The 21797-nt window shown below is 37.1% G+C and overlaps 1 protein-coding gene across 1 annotated transcript in view; it reads left to right on the top strand.

The window, feature by feature from the left end:
• The window catches only part of LOC103718677 (prostaglandin reductase-3), a 67938-nt gene extending 46475 nt beyond the window's left edge, over positions 1-21463 (top strand). Inside the window, 7 exon segments of the mRNA XM_039118483.1 lie at positions 4954-5073; positions 7244-7372; positions 15479-15556; positions 18668-18754; positions 20919-20931; positions 20934-21004; positions 21109-21463. Of these exon segments, the coding sequence (XP_038974411.1) occupies positions 4954-5073; positions 7244-7372; positions 15479-15556; positions 18668-18754; positions 20919-20931; positions 20934-21004; positions 21109-21159 (549 nt within the window). The 3' untranslated portion in view covers positions 21160-21463.
• The last annotated feature ends 334 nt before the right edge of the window (positions 21464-21797 follow it).

Below are 21797 nucleotides of genomic sequence, written 5' to 3'. Positions count from 1 at the left end.
CAAGCAACAACTAGAGGACTATGGAGTTAAACTAGATAATATTCCTATTAAGTGTGATAATACTAGTGCTATCAATCTTACTAAAAATCCAGTTCAGCACTCCAAAGCCAAACACATAGAAATAAGGTACCATTTTATTAGGGATCATGTGCAAAATGGAAATGTATGTATTGAGCATATATGCACGGAAAAACAATTAGCCGACATATTTACGAAACCATTGAGTGAAGATAGATTCTGCATGCTAAGGAGGGAATTAGGCATATGTGATCCTTTTTATTGAAGAAATATAAAAGGGAGCTAGAAGTCTCATGATACATTCCTCTAATTTCAAAAATCCCATGAAACATGAGTCAAATTTGTTATCCATAGATTCCTTACTCATGTATCATTGTCCCATAAAGAGTTTATAAGGACTGGAAGCAAGGAAAACTTTTTAGAAGCAAAAAGGAAGAGAAAAGAAAAAGTCTGCACTTGGGTCGACCCAACCCAGAATAGGGTCGACCCAACGTTGAGTCGACCCAAGAAAAATCTTGAGTCGACCCAACGTCGGGACCCCACTGTTAAAAGGGGACCCGAGAGCATTTCTAGGGCACTGTTTGCCCTTTGTCTTCTTCCGAAAAACCTTTTTCCCACTCTCAAATCTTCTCCAATCATCTCCAAACAGTAGATTTCCTTGAGATCTTAGAGAAATGGGACCCAAAAGAGCCGTAGCCAAGAGATCCGGAAGAGTGACACGGATCCAACGGGAGGAAAGGCAACCTACCGAGCCATCTCCCGTGTCTCCACGACGTGAGGCACGTGCGGAGGGCCCTCCTCCTCCTTCCCCCTCAGTGATACTTGCAAGATTTGCGGGGAGGCCGGTTACAACGGGGAGAAGGATCCATTCCGAGTTCTTCAATCAAGAAGGGTTTCGGATTTGGGAATGGATCCAAAGGCAAGGTTGGGAGTATCTTTGCTCTCTAGATGTGGTTATCTACCCCGGATTGGTACAAGAGTTCTATGCCTTCCTCAAAACTGGTATGGGAGGGCTTGTTTCGGAAGTTCGAGGGGTTCGAATTCGAGTTTCCGAGGAGAGCTTGAGTGAGCTACTTCATCTACCCTGCATAGGAGCCACTCCGGAAAAGCCAGAAAACAAAATGAGAGCTCTACAGTTGATCATGGAAAATGAGAACTTCGACTTTTCCACGAAGGTAATAGCTAGTTCTCTTTCCGCTGAAATGAGATTACTGCTCAATATGATCAATAGGATTTTATTTCCAAAGACCGGGAGATTCGATCTCATCACAGAGCGAGATCTAGCTGTGATGGAGTGTATGATTCGGGGGATTCCCCTAAATCTTCCGGCTATGATACTGAGACAGATGAGGAAGGTAATGTGCAGCAACAGGGTATCACTACCTTATGGTATGATACTCACCTTGATTTTCCGTCAGCACGGTTTACCTCTCGAGGAGGAGGCATCCAAGAGTCTGCATCATACTGATACATACACTGCACGGACACTTATACGCATGGGATATGAGAAAGTGAACGGGCAGTGGATTCACACTGGAGCAGGCATTCAGGGTGAGGCGCCAGAGGGAGATGCACCAGAGGATGAGGATGAGGAGCATATGGATCATCCACTGCACCCTCAGAGGCTGGACCATCGTCATCCATTCCTCCGACAGATACGGATGAGTTCTGGAGCAGGATGACTGAGCTCATGTCAGCTCAGGCGAGGACTATCACTGACGGGCTGACGAGCCGATTGGACGCCCGATTAGACGTCATGTCTGCTGAGATCAGTGATCTGAGGCAGCAGATTGGAGCACTCCGGAGAGAGAGACCCATGGACCATCTGTGCCACAGGCTGCTGAGTCAGAGATATCGGCACAGAGTCATCCAGCTCGTCGTGCTCCACGCCAGACGCAGTCTCACCAGGCTCGACCTCCCCTCGCCACGTACACTAGGAGGATGAGGACTAGATCCCAGCCGTTAGAGTCTCCCTAGGCTGTTCTTAGCATGTATGTTTAGAGCCTAGGCTAGATATCTAGTTCTCATATGTATCTTGCTTTTCTCATGTATCTTTAAATCTTGATTAAGGAACATTGTATCTGTTTTTGTTTTTGACATGAATGTATGAAAATGTTCCTATTTTGATCAATGAAGATTGAAGTTTGTTGTTTATTGCATCTTTCCCATGTATCTTTTTGATGATAACAAAAAGGGGGAGAAGAAAAGAAAGAGTATAAATTTTAGGAGAAGTAAAGATCTTAGGGGAGAAGTAAAGATATCTTTAGAGCAAGTAAAGAAAGAGCAAAAGTAAAGAAAGTTAAAGAAAGGAGAAGTAGAGAAAAAGAAATAAGAATTTATGCAAGAAAAGAGAAATAATTGGGCAAACAAATTAAAAATCATATAAGAAAGCTTATATATCTAAGGGGGAGCAATTTGTAACAATGAAATTGATTAAATCAAAAATTTCTATCAAATTTCATAATTTGGCACATATAATTTCAGAATTTGGCACGCACCTCTCGCACCCCGATACATAACCTGAAACTCATAGTTTATCTCAAATTTTTGAAGTTTCATCGCTAATGAATTATAAATGAAAGGGGGAGCAATTCAAAAAGTCAAATTGGCAACATTTGAATGATATAGGGGGAGATTTCACTCTTATATATGAAAAGCTGAAATTCAGCAATTTAAATCCTTTTATAAACTGTTTTTAAAGACAAGTATCAATAGGCTTATACTCTTTATTTTGTAATCATCAAAAAGGGGGAGATTGAGGATGATAGTGTTATTTTGATGATTAACAAGCAATTATCTAGAGCATATTATAAGTTAAATTGATACTTCATTTATAAGTTCATTACTCTCAGTATATTTGTATGAATTGATAATAGATACATGGCTTTGTTCATTTGAATGAATCTAACCTTGAGATGCAGCAAAGTGTAGATTGAGTCGACCCAAAGGATGATTGGGTCGACCCCGGCACATCAAGAAGTCATTTGGCACACTTCTGCAAAATTGGCACAGATGAACAGTGAGTTGGGTCGACCCAAGGTAAGCATGAGTCGACCCAAACTTCAAGAACCTCAAAACATGAAAGAAATATGTTAACTGGATTTACTGAGAGGGTCGACCCAAACAGTGGTTGAGTCGACCCAAGCTTGAGTCGACCCAAACCCTGAGAGGGTCGACCCAAAGGCAAGACAGAAAGGCAGACAGAAAATGGTTCTCTGGAATTACTGAGAGGGTCGACCCAAGAAGAAGTTGAGTCGACCCAAGTGAACTTTGAGTCGACCCAAAGAATGGTTGGGTCGACCCATGGGAAGGAAGGCTGAAATTCAAGTTTCTGTGTTTTCTGAGAGGGTCGACCCAAGGAATGTTTGAGTCGACCCAAGTGAAAGTTGGGTCGACCCAAGGACAGGTTGAGCCGACCCAAACACGGGCTGAAGCATAACGGCTAGTTCTGCAGATGTACTTTTTGTCCTTCCCAAGGTCAGTAACGGCTAGTTTTTCAAATCTAACCATTGGGGCTTGACCAAAGGATGTGGGAAGCTATTTAAAGGGGCACTATTCATCAGATAGAATAACTTTTGCAAGGAATATCAAAGAGTACACAAGAAAACAAAAGTGCCCTAATCTTCTTCATCAAGAGCTTCATTCAAGAATCAAAGAAAGGGATTGAGCAGATTCAAAGAGGCATCAAGAGCTCCATCCTCCCTTGAAGAGTGAAGCATCCTTGACAAAGAAGAGAGAAGCCACTTCAAAGCGATAAATATTTTCTAACTCTTCTTTGTAGTTAATATTGTTTCATTTGCTCATCTAGGAGTTTGAATCTTTCTTTTTGTTTGTCGAACTATTTGTAAAGGTTCGTTGGTGAACCCGTAAAACCAACAAAGGTTTTTGGTGAACCCGGAAAACCAAAGTGTAAAGGTTCGTTGGTGAGCCCGCAAAACCAACAAAGGTTTTTGGTGAACCCGGAAAACCAAAGTGTATAGGTTCGTTGGTGAGCCCGTAAAACCAACAAAGGTTTTTGGATTGTGAGCCCGGAAAACAATCCAACTGTAATCCGCGAGATTATAGTGAATTCCCAAGGGGTCGCTTGGGGAGTGGACGTAGGTGCTAAGGAGAGCACCGAACCACTATATATTGTTGTGTTTGTGTTGTGCTTGTGTTTACATTTATTCTTGCATTATCTTCCATCTTTGTTCTAGTTTAACTCATTCAAATAATCTAAGAAAGCAACCACCGCACTTAATTAAGAAAGCTTTTAAAACACCAAAATTTAGAAGAAACCAATTCACCCCCCCCCCCCCCCCCCTCTTGGATTGTCACCTTGGGCAACAAGGGCTATCCTTAATTGTTCCAAACACTTTGTCTATTATTTTAATCAAGAGGAACGTTGCATCTAAATGTTTCTGAGGGAAAAGGGGAAAAAGAATTTAAAGGTGCTTTTGGTTTTTATTTGTAATGCAGGCACAAAATATGGAAGCAAAGATGTTTCTGTTTTTGTTTTGAACCCTCCAATGTTTTTATCGATTTTGAGTTGGTATTTTGATTTGATCGTATAATTCAATTCTATCTAAATCAAGATAAAATCTATGATCATATTTATTGCAGAAAGTACTACTGTTTATTTGGTTTATCTGCGTAGTTTTATTTTCAAATTTCTTTCTGATTTTATATTCCGATTTTATATTCCAGAATTTATTCTGTTTTCCTTTCAAAAGTGTTTTGAGAAGTTCAACAATTAAATATATTCTATAGGTCGTTTCTAATATTTATAATTGATGAAACGTTTTTATATTATTCTGGCACTGTAGAAGGTAAAATAGGTGTTGAAAGCTTAATGGACTGGACAGCTAGGAAATTTTGATATATGAAATAGCATGGCTCACATGCCAGTTTTATGTGACCTATGGCTCCTAAATTATCTTCAATGTGTTGTGTTAGCTTGCAAAATTGGCGGGAAGCAAGGTGGTTGCAACATGTGGAGGTGAAAAAAAAGCCGCACTTTTGAGGTCTTTAGGAGTTGATCGTGTTATAGATTATAAGAAGGAAAATATAAAAGCCGTATGTCTCTTACATCTTTAAAGTTATTGTTCTGTCTTCTTTAGTTTCATTTCCTACAACATGCTCATGAATAGTTATCATTTTCTACTGATTATCGATAATTAATTGGATTTCATTGTTCTATGGGAAGGTTTGGTCCTTCTTTCTGCTGATAGAGTTACTGCTTTAACGTGTTTTGCCCTCCGATAGGGGCACTTGAAAATATCTATGGCTTACTACAAGATTGTTCACTGGTATCAATATCTTTAACTTCATTTTTCATTTTCATGTAACATGAGCCCGGTTTCATATAGATGTTATTGATCAAGCACAGGCCCATTCCAGGGTAGAATGATTAATTGGAAACATATTACATATCAAGTTATGCTAATTTCATTACTCATTAGCACCATCTATTCTTGCACTGACACCATTAGAAGGAATATAATCTATTCATCTGATTTTTCCAAATTGTTTGTTGTGCTGTTTAACATTAACTTAGATACTTAAAAGGGATGTAATTGTCTCGACGATTTGCAGTGCATATAGCAACGGTACATCTGATTCATTGCTATGTATTTCTTTTGTTTTAATTTGTAATTTTTTACTTTAAACAGACTTTATTGCCCTCGTAATTGTATGGATGATGTCATAATCTCATAGGCTGTTGACAGTAATAATGCGTCTTTCAAGGTTGCTTAACATGGCATTCCCATTATTTTCTGTAAAAGGGACATTAACATGCATTCTTAAATTTAAAATATATTATTATAAATTTGAAGATCACGAACATCCTGAAACAGGATTGCAGTATGCTCCATCTAAAAATATTAAAACAAGAGTTAAATAGGTGTCATGCCAAACTATTCTAGGTTCCAGCGCTAGCACAGCATGATATGCGCCAGCCAGCACAGACTGGCACTGCTGACAGTTGAAAGTTCAAACCATTGTTGAGATGCAAAAGGCTAAGGCTTTTCATTGATGAAACATATGATAATAGAAAGAATGAATCTAAAATAGAAACATAAAATTTGGCATGATTAACACTAGCTAGTTTCTTTTTCTTTCGAGAGAAATTTAGCATAAGCATGTTTCTAGGGCTACAAAATGGTCATATATATGTAGCTGTTAATAGGTTGTGGAGAGGTGATGGCAAATTTTCTTTTCTTTTTTTCCCCTAAAAGGCTACATTTTGTGGGGCATTTTGGTTGATTACATGTTAACTTTGACTGAATGTTCAGGTATTAGACAATGTAGGAAACCCATGAAGGAATTTTACACAACCAGTAACAAAGAAGAAAGTTTTCTTCTACACTCTTAGTCTTCATGGTTCAGAAAGAAAAAAACTGAGTAGTTTCATATAACTGTTTGTTAAAGTGATGTATTTTTCTTTTTCACTTTACAATCATTATGTGAAAGGTTCCCATATATTTGCCTTGGTCAATTTCTCACCATTTTTCAATAAATACTAATATCGAACATTCGAACTGTCAAATCCACTTATTAAGATATATGCTGTATGGTCCAACTCCTTAACCAATGTCTATATGCTGGAGCAAAGTTGCTGATGATTTATTTTAAGCCATTGATAATTTTGTTTAACGAAAGCGATCTTCATCAGAGAACATTTTTACTGGTAGCCATGCTCTATTGATCCTTCCTTTCATCCTTAAATACATTGAAAATTGTTGGAGCGTCACATCCTCCTGTTAACTTATAACAGTTAAAACATAGTGGTGGATTAGTTAAGGACAGGAACTTTCAGAGTTCTGCTTCTCTAAAATATGATTTCCTCAGTTGCAACTCTTTCACTTTCTTATACACATTCTATTTTATTATAAGTATAAAAATTCATCTTTTGTAGTTCTTGATTCTGTCATTTATGAAGTGTGGAACATACTGTTTAACAAGGCAAGGCTCTTTTTTTAAAGGAACACTTACAACATGTTTTTTCAGTTTTTATTTTTCACATGTTTACTTGATTTCTCCTGCATGACAAAAACAAAAGTACACCTTTTGTAATTTGTGAATTTCTTGTTAAGTGGTTGATATGAGTGTTCTCCTAAGTTCTAATCTGAAAATAGCTTTGCTCATGGAAATTATTAACCACCATGTTATTGAAATTTTGTTACTCACAACCTGGTTGAATTGTTTGTAATAACAGTTATGACTGGAACATCATCTGCTTCAGGTGTTAAAGAAAGAATTTCCAAAAGGTGTTGATATCGTATATGAATCTGTTGGTGGAGAAATGTTTGATCTATCCTTAAATGCTCTAGCAGTTTATGGACGACTTATTATAATTGGAATGATCTCTCAGGTAGTTTTCTATGCTTTTTCAGTTTCTTAATTTCTTTGGATTCTAAAATTGTTGCTTTGATGGGGTTATTATCGTGCTACTTGTCATAGTTCACCTCATTTTGTAATTTAACTGACATCGTACTTGTTATGGACATCTTGGAAGCAAGGATAGAGTAAGGACTGATCTCTCACTCTGTACTCAATTTTGCTCTGTTAATATAAATTTGGATGAACAAATAATCCGTTAACTATGATACAAAACAAGTAAATTTTGTCCGGTCCGATTCGGACTTGGACTCGGTGTGAACCGGTCGGTTTGCACCGAGTTGGGGGCTTGTGGCCCGCCGTGGCAAATGCCACAGTGGGCGTTGTGGCAATAATTGCCACAGCGTGGGCACTGTGGCGTGGCGTCGGCTTTAAAAGCCGAACGCCACTGAAGGGGGAGGCCGAAGAAGGCCTTCCCAACAGTCAGGTACCGGTTTTTTCTTTTCAAAAAATTCACAAACAATACTGATTCAGACTATCAGAAGGAAGAGCTAAGGCTAAATAAAGTGTGTTTTCTTTCTCCTATCCTTTTTTAGGGACCTTAAAAATAACTCAAAAATTGCAACATAAGAGAAGATCATGCCATTTTTTTTGATTTGGGCTTGTTTTTTTTATATGTTGTAGATCTATGGACAATGTATATGCTGACATAAAAAATGTTAATTTTTGGATTATAATTTTTAGAAATTATAAATATATTTTTGAATTAAAAAAGATAATTTTTTTAAAAAAAATAAAAAAATTATAAAATCGAAAATGTATTTTGGGGCATACAAGCTTATAATCCGAAAGTGTTATAACTCGATACGCATTCCTTATGGGATGAACATACAAGACTACAATGCCGCTTGGATAGAGAGGTGGGTTGATGTGCCTCCTGATTATGCTGATGACTCGGATATCTACGAGAGACATCGCCATTCGACCCGATTTTAGATATCATGATATATATTTGTTGGACTTTAAAAGTATGTAATTGATTGTATCTTGATTTGAAGATATTTTATGTTCATTTTATGATTTATATCATTTTAAAGCTATAAGATGCATCATCTAACTTAACCGGGATCATAGAAATATCAGAAAATATCCAAAAAATATCAAATTAGACTTAAATTCATAGAAAAAGTTTGAAAAGAAAAAAAACTCAAAAAAAAAATTTAGGGCGTGCCGGTTCGTGAACGGGCACGCCCAACCAGTTCGGTATCGGTTCGTACCGAACCGTATTGGGTGTCGTAGAGCCGGTTCGACGATCCTTGCTTATACATCAACTATGAATGTTCTTATCTAGCCTAAAAATAATTAAAGTATTGTTTCTCCTATCCTTCCCTGTCACCAAAACCCAGAAAAAGTTTATTTGACCATAAGAGTCAAATTTCCCTTTCTACCTTATGTCCAGAAACCTAAATTAAACTCATCCATGGGACCATCCATGCATATGTGGGCAATCACTATTTTGTCCTACATCAATTTGGTGTCGGAGCTAAAGGGTCCGATTCTTTCTTCCTTTCTTTGTCTAGTTCTTCTTTGTATCCTTTTTCTCTCCCTCATCATCATGTTAACAAACAAAGAGTTAGTTTCAGGTTCGGTGCCTTTCATCAGCATATCAAATATGAGAAAAAAAGGTGTTTGGGCAGATGCATTATGATATTGTATCTATCAAAATGATCTTGCAACAACAAAGGATTTGTTGCAAACACTTGTAAAAGCCCGAGGCATTGTGCATCACGTTGATGTGCTTTCATCTTCTCTAGCTTCTAATCATTTAGAGGTTTTGAAGCAGATTTTTCAACACAAGCCCATGTTGAGTTGCAAGAAGAGCCTGAAACTGAGGATTTGTCATGCAAAGATCAAACAAATAATGATTTGATTGAAGAATAACTCAACAGTGATCTTATCAAGCTATGAGGGGATTTTCAACAATTTTATCAAATTATGGTGTCGTCAAAGGAGACCAGAAGATTGGATTGTTGAAAGCAAAATTAGTTCTTATGGACTTACACAGTGATTAATATTCAGATCGTTGCTATGACCCGTTCTTGGCCAATTTAGGTGGTTCCTCATGTTATAGTGTGCACCAGGTGATTGGGAGCCTTCAAGCAGTGGATCAAGATGCATCAGAGTTGTCGTCAAATGTTTTGATTTCAAGATTGCTCGTGGGACTCCATCATCAATTTCTAGGGATCCAACAGTGGAGATTGTGTGTGGGCACCATTCAAGAGATTGCATGGATGAGACCTTCCACAGTGAAAGCAAATGAGGACAAAATAATTTATATATTTTTGAATGTTTTTCTTAGGCATTTTTTAGAGTTGGTTTTAGAGTACTATATTAAGTGAAATTGGTGCAAAAGAGTCCTATCCAAGGTATATATTGGGTTAGACAAGTCATGTGATAATTAAGATATGATTTTTCACTGTTTTAGGCGACTCTCTATATTGAGTTATGTGGTATTCCGAATTTCTTTTAGGAAAGATTTTGGGGATTCTTAGAATGGTTAAGGGAACCTGCTTATTTTAGGAAAAAATGAAGAAATAGAGTGGTAGATATACATGTAGCAGGGTACGTCATACCGGTACTGGTAGGCGAACCGGTCGCCTACCGGATCGGTATGGTTTCGGTTCCTACTGGTTTAAACCGGTACCGAACTGGCGCCTTTTCCGCGCGTGGGAGCACACACGGACGCGCGGGGGCGCCTGAGCCCCACGTTAAATGCCACAGAGTGGCATTATGTGGCATTAAATATCCCGCGCGGGGCAGCGCGCGAGGTTCCCAGCTAGCGGGAGCGGTTCCATGCGCAGGGAAGCGCAGTTCCCACCATGGGGAACCACGCGCGGCCCCGCGCCTGCACGGGTGTTCTTCCCTGCGCGCGGCGCACGCTACCGCACAGTGTTGTACATGTCAGGTAGGGATGGGTAGAAATCAAACAATAAGCTTGTAGGCACTGTTGTTTACTCCTCGTGCACTGTGGCAGGACATCAGTTTTGATTTTATTTTAGGTCTTCCTAGGACATTTAGAGGTCATGAATCCATCCTAGTTATAGTGGACAGGTTTTCTAGGATGGCAAAATTTGTCCCTTGTAACAAGACTACTAATGCATCCTATATTGTGAATTTGTTCTTCAAAATAGTTAGCTTGCATGGTCTCCTAAGAACCTTGTCTCAGACATGGATGTTGAAAGTTCATGAGCTATTTCTGAAAAACACTCTAGAAAATGCTTGACATGACACTCCAGTTTTCCAATAGATCTTTTGAGATTTTTTGTAGAAGGCCATGTGTCTGGTTGGGATCAGGTGCTGGTAGAATTTATTTAAAACAATTCCATCAATCAGTCTACAGGTTATACTCCTTTAGAGATTGTCATGGGTAACCAGCCTAGGAAACCTATAGATTTGATTCCCGTACCTATTGTATCTGGACCTAGTAAGTTAGCATATTTATTTGCATATCATATGTGTCATTTGAAATTTGCTGAAAAATAGCTTTGAGCAATGAAAGCTACAAATCTGCAACAGATGTAAATCGCATGTACCAAGAGTTTGGAGAGGAAGACAAGGTGAAAGTTTGAGTCAGCATAACGAGGTTTCCATGCTGGAAGGATAGGTCCCTACCATGTCTTGTAATGGATTGATGCAGATGCTTATGATTTGGATTTTATTAAGACATGGGGATTGGCCATGTGTGAAATGTAGAGGACTTGACACTCTTCCATAAGTCCATATATGTACCTTTTAAGTCTTTCATTCCTTCTTTCCTACTACACCTACTGCTGCATTTGCATCTCCACCAGGTTCAATGTTTACGCTCCTAAAGCCTCCCACTCCACCTCATCTACCATTGAGAAGGAAGAAAGAGGATGAGATTGAAGACATCATGTCTGAGCAAATAGTCTCTATTAGCACTAATGGATTTTGAAAATACTGGGTCAAGTGGAGAGGAGTGCATCTTTAAAATGTTACATGAGTCATAGCTGATGAGTTACAAAAGCTTAACCCAGAGTTGCTTGCGAATCATCTTGATCTTGATTCATTGGAGGGGAATTTCTCCAAATATGGAAGACTTGATGAGGATCATGATGCATTTTGAATGGAACATTCAAGCTTTTGTATTGAGTTGGATTACATTGTGCCATGATAGGAGCTTCATGTATATTATTGAGCATCCTTGGAGTTTGTCGAGTTTTGGGCCTTAATATCATTTGCTTTTTATTTTAATTATATTTTCTTTTTAGTCCATGTTTTGTTCAGTATAATGTTGAAAAGGACTGAATTTCACCTATACTATTAAAGAGTCAAAAACATTTTAGGAATTACATAAGGGGTGGATTACTATTCATGACATTGTAGCACAAACCAATGTTTGCCATAGTGCCCCATAGCGTACCGGATTGGAACCAATATGAAAACATCAATCGGTCGTTACAGGCCCTATACCCACCCAAACTGACCCTCCTGCTTCGTACTATGGCAGCACGTTGTATTGGTACCAGTAGGCGTATCGGTTGCCTATCGGACCGGTATGGTTCCAGTTCGGACCGATTTGTACCGGTATCGAATAGGCCTATCAGACCACATTAAATGCCATGGAGTGTCAAGGACTACTGCCTCAAATTGGACCAACCTGTACTGACCTATACTGCCCGATTTTGGCTAGTACTATGATGAAAAGTGAGAAAAGGGGGTCTTTGTACGAGATGCTTACCCGTACGAAATAGATAATGTATCGGTGTAGTACCCGGTACCAAAATTGAGAACCTCGGCATGAATAATAATGCTATAGTATTGTGCCTTTAAGGCTTAGTTTTAAGGCTTTCCATAGATATTGTATGTGAAATTTTCCATCAATGAAATCCAAGTTTTTTGTCTCTTTTCTATGCATGTTAGGTGTAGAGAATGAAATCATTCTCTATCGGACTAGTGTGAGATCGGTTTGTTTTCCTCTTCTTCTTCCTTTGCAATCATATCTCCTCATTGTGTTTCTATTTCTTTCTTTTCTTTTCTTCATTTCTGTCATATCTCCGCTTAAAGCAAACATCCCTCTACGGCTCTACCCTTGTTGTCGTTCCCTCATAATACACTCTACAACCATTAATCAACACCTATTTCAGGCTTTGATCTGTCCAAAATCTGATCTGCGTGGGTCCAATTAGATCAGCAACTTTACAGATCTGTCATCCCTCTTTCTTTTGTTCTGAAAAACCTTGCAGTAAATCAGCAAATCCTATACCTAGTACGAGGAGTGTGTCAGTTCCTAGTATAACTAAAAAGAAGGTCTCGGCTCTTGGGCTGTTGTATATGATCTATGAGCAGAAAATGTGAATAGACTTGATTTGGATGGCCATTGCACCGTATTCACCTAGGCGAATGAAGATCCATTGCTTTGCATTCTTTCAAGAATTCTGGTGACTTTCAATACTTTTGTGGCAAGGTCATATGCTTTATTGCGAAAAGCTATTGTCCGGATCTAATTTCAACAAGTGGCATTTAGGCATTTATATGATATCCTCTTTTCATTAGTTGTAAATTGAGTCCTAAGTGCAGTAGTTTTTTCTTGGTTTGAATTTCAGATTGTTGTTTAGGTTCGTATAGCATCATATTTTCAGATATTTACATCCATAGATTTAAGTTTGCATAACTTTGGGTTAGAATTTATCATTATTTGTGTGACATCAACTATTAGGTTCTCCAGGGCTGTCGTACATGACTCATGTCCGGATCCTTTTATCCCTCTTTATCTTCTCTATTTCTTTCTTCTTCTTCTTTTTCCTCCTCCTCCTCCTCCTTTACTTCTCTACTTTTTTGACCCTTGCTCTTCTAAGCTAATTTCAGTTCTTTCTTTAATTTCTTCAACTTTCTCATATATCATCTGTTTTCTTTAAATAAAATTGCATGCACTGTTTGCTGATTTTTCACTTACAGGTCAAAAATGAACCTTCTTATCTAGACTGAAAATGATTAGACTATTGTTCCTCCTATCCTTCCCCATCACCAAAACCCTAGGGAAAGTTTATTTGAACGTTTATTTGGCTATAAAGTCAAAATTGTCGTTTTCTACCTTATTTCCAGAAACTAGAGAACAAGGTCTTAAACCTAGATTAAGCTCATCCATGGGACTATCCATGCATACGTAGGCAGCCGCTAGTCTGTTCTACATCACAGGTTCTGCTGACCTTTAAACTTTTCTTGAAAAACTCTATTTGTTTAAAAAATATAAAAAAGGATTATATGGGTCCTGTGCGGAACTAGCTCTAATTTTGGTACTAGCCAAGAAAACCTAGCACATACTGGCACTTGAAAAGATTTGCTCCTCTCTAACAAAGTGATAACCCACTTTTCTATGCTTTGTTCACTTGGATACACAAGTTTTCAAGCTATATAGATTATATTATTGTCACAAAACATTTTCTCTGAGCCACTAAGGAAATTTCTTTCCTATGCTGCCATAAACAATATCATCTCATGTATCTTAATTCTTAAGTGCCACATCATTCTACCTGTATTTTATGCAAGACACTGAGTCGGATCTGAAAACTGAGGCTGACTAAGCAATGGGAACTTGAATTAGACTTGTTCCTTGTTCTCTACCATGATATTCCATCTAAAATTCTATATTGCCTCATGTTGGCCTCCCAAGAAGATCTAAACACATTTCTATAGTGTGATTAAGCAAACAAGAATAAGATATTAATCCCACCACATTTACATTCTCTGATAAGTTCCATGTTTGCAGGGGCATTCCTTTCATTGATACTATTCTGTATGCTAAGGTTCTTTGCACGTGTTACCACACTTTGTACAAAGATGGAATCCCACTATCAATTCAAATGGATGCATGAAATTTCTCATATTACAGTCTGAGCCTACAAGAATATTTAGCAACCCCAAATGTTCTCTTTCTTTGAGTCTCAATGTTACCATGGAGGAGCAGAGATGGATGTTTTGCAAGTCCTACAGGAGGAATAGTGCTATATAAGAGACAAGTTTCCTAATGTCTTCAGAATTGATTTAAAGGATCTAAAGATTTCAAAAATTTCTCAATCTAATTTAAAAGGAAAGAATTTGGATGTAGAGGAAAATTGTATTGTTCAATATCCTTGGTTTGGCCTTATTCTTTCATATGCAGACCATTATACTGACCTAAATCTTGAAGAAACCAGTCTTAATATTTTAAATAACTAATAATAATAATGGCCTTGTGTCCGAAACCACAAGCTGTATCTAATTTTAGTCGTGTCACTTCATTATTCAAGTCTCTGTTATGCTATTCACTGTATGATCATGTTTTAATGCATACTTTACAAATAAGATATGAGTAATGTGAACTGATTGGATATATAATTTGCTTAGATATTATATTCTATCCCTATGATGATTGTGTAGAACCATGAGTAACTTTCAATCAACCTTTTTATTGGCAGTTTTATTTAGATTTAAACAATCTAATATAGAAATCATATGAAGGTGGTGTTTAACTTGCCTATAGTGCTTTAGGTTCTTTCGAAATGTTACATTCTATTCAAAGGCTAAAATATAAAAGTATATAAACATAAAAATATATAACTTCACAGTCATTGATAATATTATTGAAGATTTATATTATTATTGCAAAGAATTTGTCTTCAGGAAGACATTATTCTTGCATGACAATTCTAGAATTTCTAAGCAACTTTTTCCTGTTAACTTTTCATTTATTACTGACATAAAAATTTTGTGGTTGTGTGGGTTTCTTTTTTATCTTGTTCATGCTGTATTGCTCAAAGTTCAAGATAAAATAAGCATTAGTTGATACACTAAGCATCCTGTTTGCTTCAAAAGCTGTTCAATCAAATACTTCAGGCTTTCCTACCTTTATGTATTCCAAGGCTATTTTTCTACCTTGACTAAATTGCTTCTATGGCATGCATAACAGAACGTGCTCTATAAGCTCAATAATTTTTGCTTGAAATATGTGCAATTCATTTAATGTTACCATGGAGCATTCATTCAACTAAAAGATTTCTAATAATTGGGAGATTGTAATTTGTTCATATATGTACTCTTTCATTTAATTTTCTTATTAATCAGCTCATTGGTTTTTCAGTATCAGGGAGAACATGGATGGAAACCATTGCCATATGCAGGGCTTTGTGAAAAGATTCTTGCAAAAAGCCAAACAGTGGTATGTCATATTCTGAACTTTTGTACACATAACTTGATCAGTTATGGATGTGGTATAATTTCATCTCTTCATGCTTAATGCTGGACTTTGCAACTATATATTGTTGAAAAGGATTGAAGTGTCGCTCCTTGCTGGTCCATGCGGACCTTGTCAAGCCCTGCTGGACTGGTGCCCGCACTGGACATGCATGTGCTGTGATTCCCTGCATATCACAGTGCATCAATCCCTGCTGGCCCATATCAATCCATGCTGCTTCGGCACGGGCCAGTACAACCCTCTATCGTGCCATGCCCATCACTGGTGGCACAACTACTGGCACTTGAATTCTTTTGTTGATAGTATCAATGGTTTGATAATCCGTTGTTTTGGTATTAAAATGTTACCGAGGTTCCTTTGTAAATTTGTTACAGCAACTTTCATCCATATCAGAATAAAAGTTTGAAAAAGTTTAGATGAATTCATCTTTCAATTCATTGCCTAGAAGGTAATGTTAGCATGGGCAAATATTATGGGGGAGAAAATTTTAGGAAAGTAGACATTTTGGAAGAGTGTGTTATCACATGTAGTGACAATGCCAAGCTACATATATAGTATGGATGACAATGCCAAACTACATTTTGGAAGAGCATGTCTGGATATTCTCTAACCATGAATCCAATCACTTCATTAGTTCAATATTTGTAAGGTCGGTTGAATAATAGCCATTACATTCATAGTAAAAGTTTCCATATGGTAGTCCATACTTGGACAGTGTAAATGATGAATGGTTGATCATTGATTTGCATATGTCTGTGGTTTTTGGCACCAAGTCATGACTTATTTGTAACCTCGGAACATCGAACCATCCCTACAGATTTCTACGTATAAATGAATGTGTTGCATAAGGAAAACCATGTATTATGAACTGCTCTAATATCAAATAACTCTATCAAAACTAATCAGGCGGGCTAATAACTGAACTAATAATTTCTAATATCTTTTAACAAAGTATATGTATTGGGATTTCTACATTGATGATGGATATTTAAAATATTAATTTGTGCATATACAAAATTGTGCCTCTTTTGTCTAAATGTATTATCTTTCACAGCATACATAAGATGTTTTGATTTTTGTTATGCATACATAGATACATTTAACAAAATTCTTAGAGAGACATGGAGTATGTTGTTTATTTTTTTTTTTACTATTTTGAGATTTGTGTTATAAAGAGTTGGCAGTCAGTTATAAAATCTGCTCAATCCTTCCATGGAGCCTTTTCAGCTTTAGAGTTTTCAGCTTACATAGATTGCAAGGATAAGTATTCACTAAGGTAACTAGAACTGCTTCTGGGTCAGATAATAGCCTAAGCTATGGTTTTCTATCTAACCCATACTTAACTTGAGTTCGTATATCAGAAAGATATATCTGAAACCAAACCAATTTTATATATTTTATATCAGTCAACATGGATCTGACCTAATAAGTGAAATTTAACTTCAATAATCGACACTGTAAATATAGATCAAAGAGATTCCAGATTGATTTAGTTTTGATCTGGTTAGCATAGACCTTATTCAATTTGACTAAATTTAACCCATTAATGAAAAAGCACAGCACAAAACAAAAGGATTTCAAATTGTTTTGGTTTTAATTTGGTCAACCTGGACCTGATCGAGAATGAATTTTAAGCCTTATAGTAAAAAAAATCAATTTCAGAGATTTGCAGGCCTAAACATGAGGTTTTGATTTGGATTTTTGGACCCAGTTTTCAAACAAGGATATCCAGATGTGGCTTTTACCAGTGTAGGCTGGTTTGGTTATACAGGTTGGAAAAAAAATTTGCCACCCTTGTTTTCACAAGAATAGGTCTTTTGCAGAGGACTAGGTAAACTGTACAGAAAACTAGAAGGGAGTTTAAGGAATTGAAATATTTCATAAGTATTTGTAACTTGAGATAAATAATATGAGACATTTTTTGCATGGGTTTTCAAAAAAATAAAGAAACTTGCAAGACACATTTTGTACATGATTCATGTAAGGAACTTAGGACTATGAATTTGAATATTAATTTTTCTCAAATGATATTATAAATAAGTTTGAGTAGATTGTTCTTTTAATATTCTGAGTGGGTGAGAAAACCTCTAGATCCTAGTTTGCTTGTTGGTTCTAGTTTTTTCTATGAACTTCTAATGTATTGCAATAGTTGAAGAATTTATATTACAGATTCTCAAATGCCATGGCCTCAAATTAGTGATTAAAATCATTTTCCAAGGTTGAAGGCCTAAACTTGATGTTATAAGCATATCCATGTCAGCTCAAGCTAGTCTGGTCTGGCTTCTTCCAGCCATCAATTTTTTTATGAGTTGTGGCGATAATTGATTTTCTAGATCACCTGGGGGCTTCCTTGTGGCAATTGAGGAAAAGGGGAATGTGCTTCCGTATCTAGTTTATAGCAAGCCAAACTGTTTATGATCTTTCTCTTTCTCCAACCTTTCGGTTTCCGACACCTTCTTTTGGCATCTTTACTTTAATTTTCTCTTCTACATCTCTTAGGATCTCCTGGCCTATTAGGATCTATGTCTTATTTTGCACTCCTATGGAGTCTCAGGTTCATTTAGTTGTTGACTTTCCTAGTGTTTGACTGTTGGGCCTTGCATTGAGGAATGTATTTTAGGCTATTCTCATGAACTATCAACAGAACTTACTGGGAACGGAGTTCTGTTATGACCTTATTCACTCTTTGTTATAGACTTTAGCCTTTGTTAAGTTATTCCATCAAATTAAACATATGACTTTGCTAAGTAAGCACTATCATACTTGTTTTTGTAACATTGCACTACTTCCTCTCATAACTCCTATACTAAGTATTGGGTCCATGATGTGAAGATGATCAAATCATCTCTGAGATGGACTGCTTCTATATGTTTGGTTGCCATGAAAAATAGCTATCGAGTTTAAAAGCTGACAGTCCTGAATTTGCTTGCACAACTAGAGGATATTTCTGCATTTGCCTTCCATGATAAATTAGCACTGTGTCTTGGTAAGATGATTTATTACATTCAATTAAGTTTTCTTTTTGAAACAAAATCTTTTTTGTTAAGTCTCATTTGTGGGCTGTTATTGTGACAGGCTGGCTTTTTTCTGGTTCAATATGCTCATTTGTGGCAAGAACATCTCGACAGGCTTTTTGATCTCTACTCTTCAGGAAAACTTAAGGTACTCTCTATAATCCTGAGATCATAAGGTCAAGAATTATGATTCACTCAGACAATGATTTTGGCTGACCAGCTGATATCAGCCAGTAAATGTGTAAGTGACTTAAGAGAGTCTACTCATAAATATATTGTTAGCAACTAAGAAAAACCTTGTCAAATATGTTGGAAGGATTAGGATTTAGCTCTTTGAGCAACATATTTCTCCACTTGTATTTTAACTGAATATACAAATGGCTGTGTTCACATTTTTACATCTATACTTTTTTTATTGAACCATTAGTTCGTTTAATATTTGACTCTAGCAATTCTTATGTCTCTTCACGTGTGTTACAATATTGGCTTTTTTAGCTTTTAATAAAATTTACCAGTTTTTGAATCCTCTAATCTAGTCTTTAATCAAAAATTTTCAATCTTCGAGGTTTCGAGTGGGTGAGATATAGACATTGAAAAATTATGGCAACAAAGGATGGACATGGGTCAGAATTATGGATATGACACAAGGAATGCTGAACCGGCCCGTACCGGCTGGTTCAGCCTGTATCAAACTGGTCCGGTCTCTGACCGGAACGGTTCGGCGACAGAAAACGATTCTAGCCCCTACGGGGCCGAGACCGGACCGATTCCGTCCGATTCAGCCAGGACTTGGTGTGAACCAGTACCGAGTCCGGTTCGATTAAATGCCACAACCATAGAGGTTGTAGCATTAAATGCCACAGTGCGCTATGCACGCACGCTTTTGGCCACAGCGTGCATCCGAATCAGACTGGATCAATACCGAACTGGTTCGGTGGCCGACCGATAAGCCGACTGATATTAGTTCGACGATCCTTGATATGACATGACATGGATTGCTGATACAACAAAAATGAAAAAGAGAGTACAACGCCTCACACACACACACACACATGTTAAAAGCAATCATAAAGTACATTCATAACACAATAACATAGTCCATACTCCATAGTTCATACAATAGCATTTACATCATGAACTATAGAATTAATCATCCATCATGTTCATCAGTAAAAGGTTTAAACATTATTAAAAAATAATGAACAAGAAGGCCCTCTCTCTCGTCCCTGTAATATCTGGGAACTATCTCAAGCATTTCTCTGTTATTTTTCAAAAATAGGACACTTAAAAAATGCGCCTAATACTCTTCTTGCCATATGCTACAAGTATCAATATATACAAAACATGCAATTTAAACTACAAGATGTTATTTAGAAGTACTCGGCAAGGATCCAGAAACTGAAGCGTGAATTTTTTTTTTTTTTGTTGTTTCTTTAAACTCTTTTTAACTGAAGAAAATGAATAACTCATTAACCTAACAGCAAATAAAGATTGCTGATTTGCAATTTTGTATATCCGAAAAATATCCAAATTGCATGAAGAAAGATTGATCGTGAGAATGTTTTTTAATTCATATCATACTTGCCATCCCAAATAAATGATACCAAAAAGGAGAAACGTTATATTTGGTGTTGTTTTTTTTCCCTCCGATGAAGAGAAGTTTGGTTCTTAGCGGTACCATGGCTGCAAAACATAAGAATCACAGTTTGCTTTTGTAGAAAAATTTGCAAATGAGCATATTATCACACCTATATGACATGAACTTTGAGATGTATTGTTGAACTTGTAGATGCAGTTATTGCATTATATATTTACATATATATGACAGACAGTGACCATGGGGGGCAAATTTTGAATATTTATGTATGTATTTATGTATGTATGTGTATGTATGTGACAGACTGTGACCATGGGGGGCCAAATTTTAAAGATGATGGACCTGAGAAAAGAACTAGATGAGAGAGGGGGGGTGGGTCTTATTCTGACCCTAAAGCCTTGGGGAGAGATCTGTGCAACTTAATCTCAGATGTATCGTTTTGTTTTCATAATGTTCACCTTTCCATTTCGCATATTCCCGTTGTAAAGAACAAACAACAAACAACCTCTTAGGAGCCCCCAAAAAGAAACACCGGCATCTACTGGCTGAATTAGCAACCAAGTGTTGGAAACAATTTTTAGAGAGTTTAAACATGACACTCCAAACACCTACATTCTAGGTGTACATTTTGCTAATAACAATGATATCCAGAGGAATGCATATAATGGCTTCTCGCCGATCAAATTGCTTGTTTTAAATAAATTTCATTCTGCAGGTAGCAGTGGATCCAAGAAATTTTTGGGTCTTGGTTCCGTAGCAGATGCAGTAGAGTATCTCCATTCTGGTGATAGCCTTGGCAAGGTAATTCAGCTTATGAGAATCTGCATTCTCTTTCTCATCTTTTAATTTTACTCTTGTATCAGTAGAATAATTATTTTCTAATTTGGAGACAACACAAACTGCAGGTTGTTGTGTGCGTTGATCCAGCATTCAATCAGAAATCAGCAAAGCTATAAGTGATGGGTATTATCATTTGTCAAATGTTAAGCAAGCAGCATTAATATTGTTTGGGTATCTCCTCAAATAGTTACAGACCTGTCCTCCATATTGATCAAAATATTTCAGGAAAACATTGATCTGGAATCGGTCTATCAAGGTAAGAAATTAATTGCTACAGGGTGTTTGGAGCTCAAGTTGGAATAAGAACTCAAATGAATGAACAACAAACAACTATAAGATGCCTGGTGTTAAACATATAGCAATAAAGTGATTATTTTCCTCAAGCAATATCAGTGACCCTTCAGATTTTGTTATTTGAAACACAAGCTGGAGATGTATCGGCCTAACCCCACCAATTTGATCCCCATTACATATGGACAAATCTGTTCGGAAACAGCTCTTTTATTGTGGAATTAGATCAGTTATCAATATTGGCTTATCTGTCAGTTGCATCGGGTCTGCTTGGTAGAGAGCTACGAAATAATTTCGTGGCAGTTCAAAACTGGAATTTTGCGCAATATCGTGAAGCGGCGGCCTTTGCTCAATTTGGATCAGGCCCTGATGCCGCGAATTAGTTTTGGTGGCCCATCTTTGGAACTAAGATTATGCAAGGAACTAATTGACTAATTCCAGATACACCACCAATGACTGACAA

The sequence above is a fragment of the Phoenix dactylifera genome, unplaced genomic scaffold, assembly GCF_009389715.1.
Source record: "Phoenix dactylifera cultivar Barhee BC4 unplaced genomic scaffold, palm_55x_up_171113_PBpolish2nd_filt_p 000357F, whole genome shotgun sequence".
NCBI lineage: Eukaryota > Viridiplantae > Streptophyta > Magnoliopsida > Arecales > Arecaceae > Phoenix > Phoenix dactylifera.
Note: the sequence above shows the minus strand (reverse complement) of the source record. Positions and strands in the feature narration are given on the sequence as shown.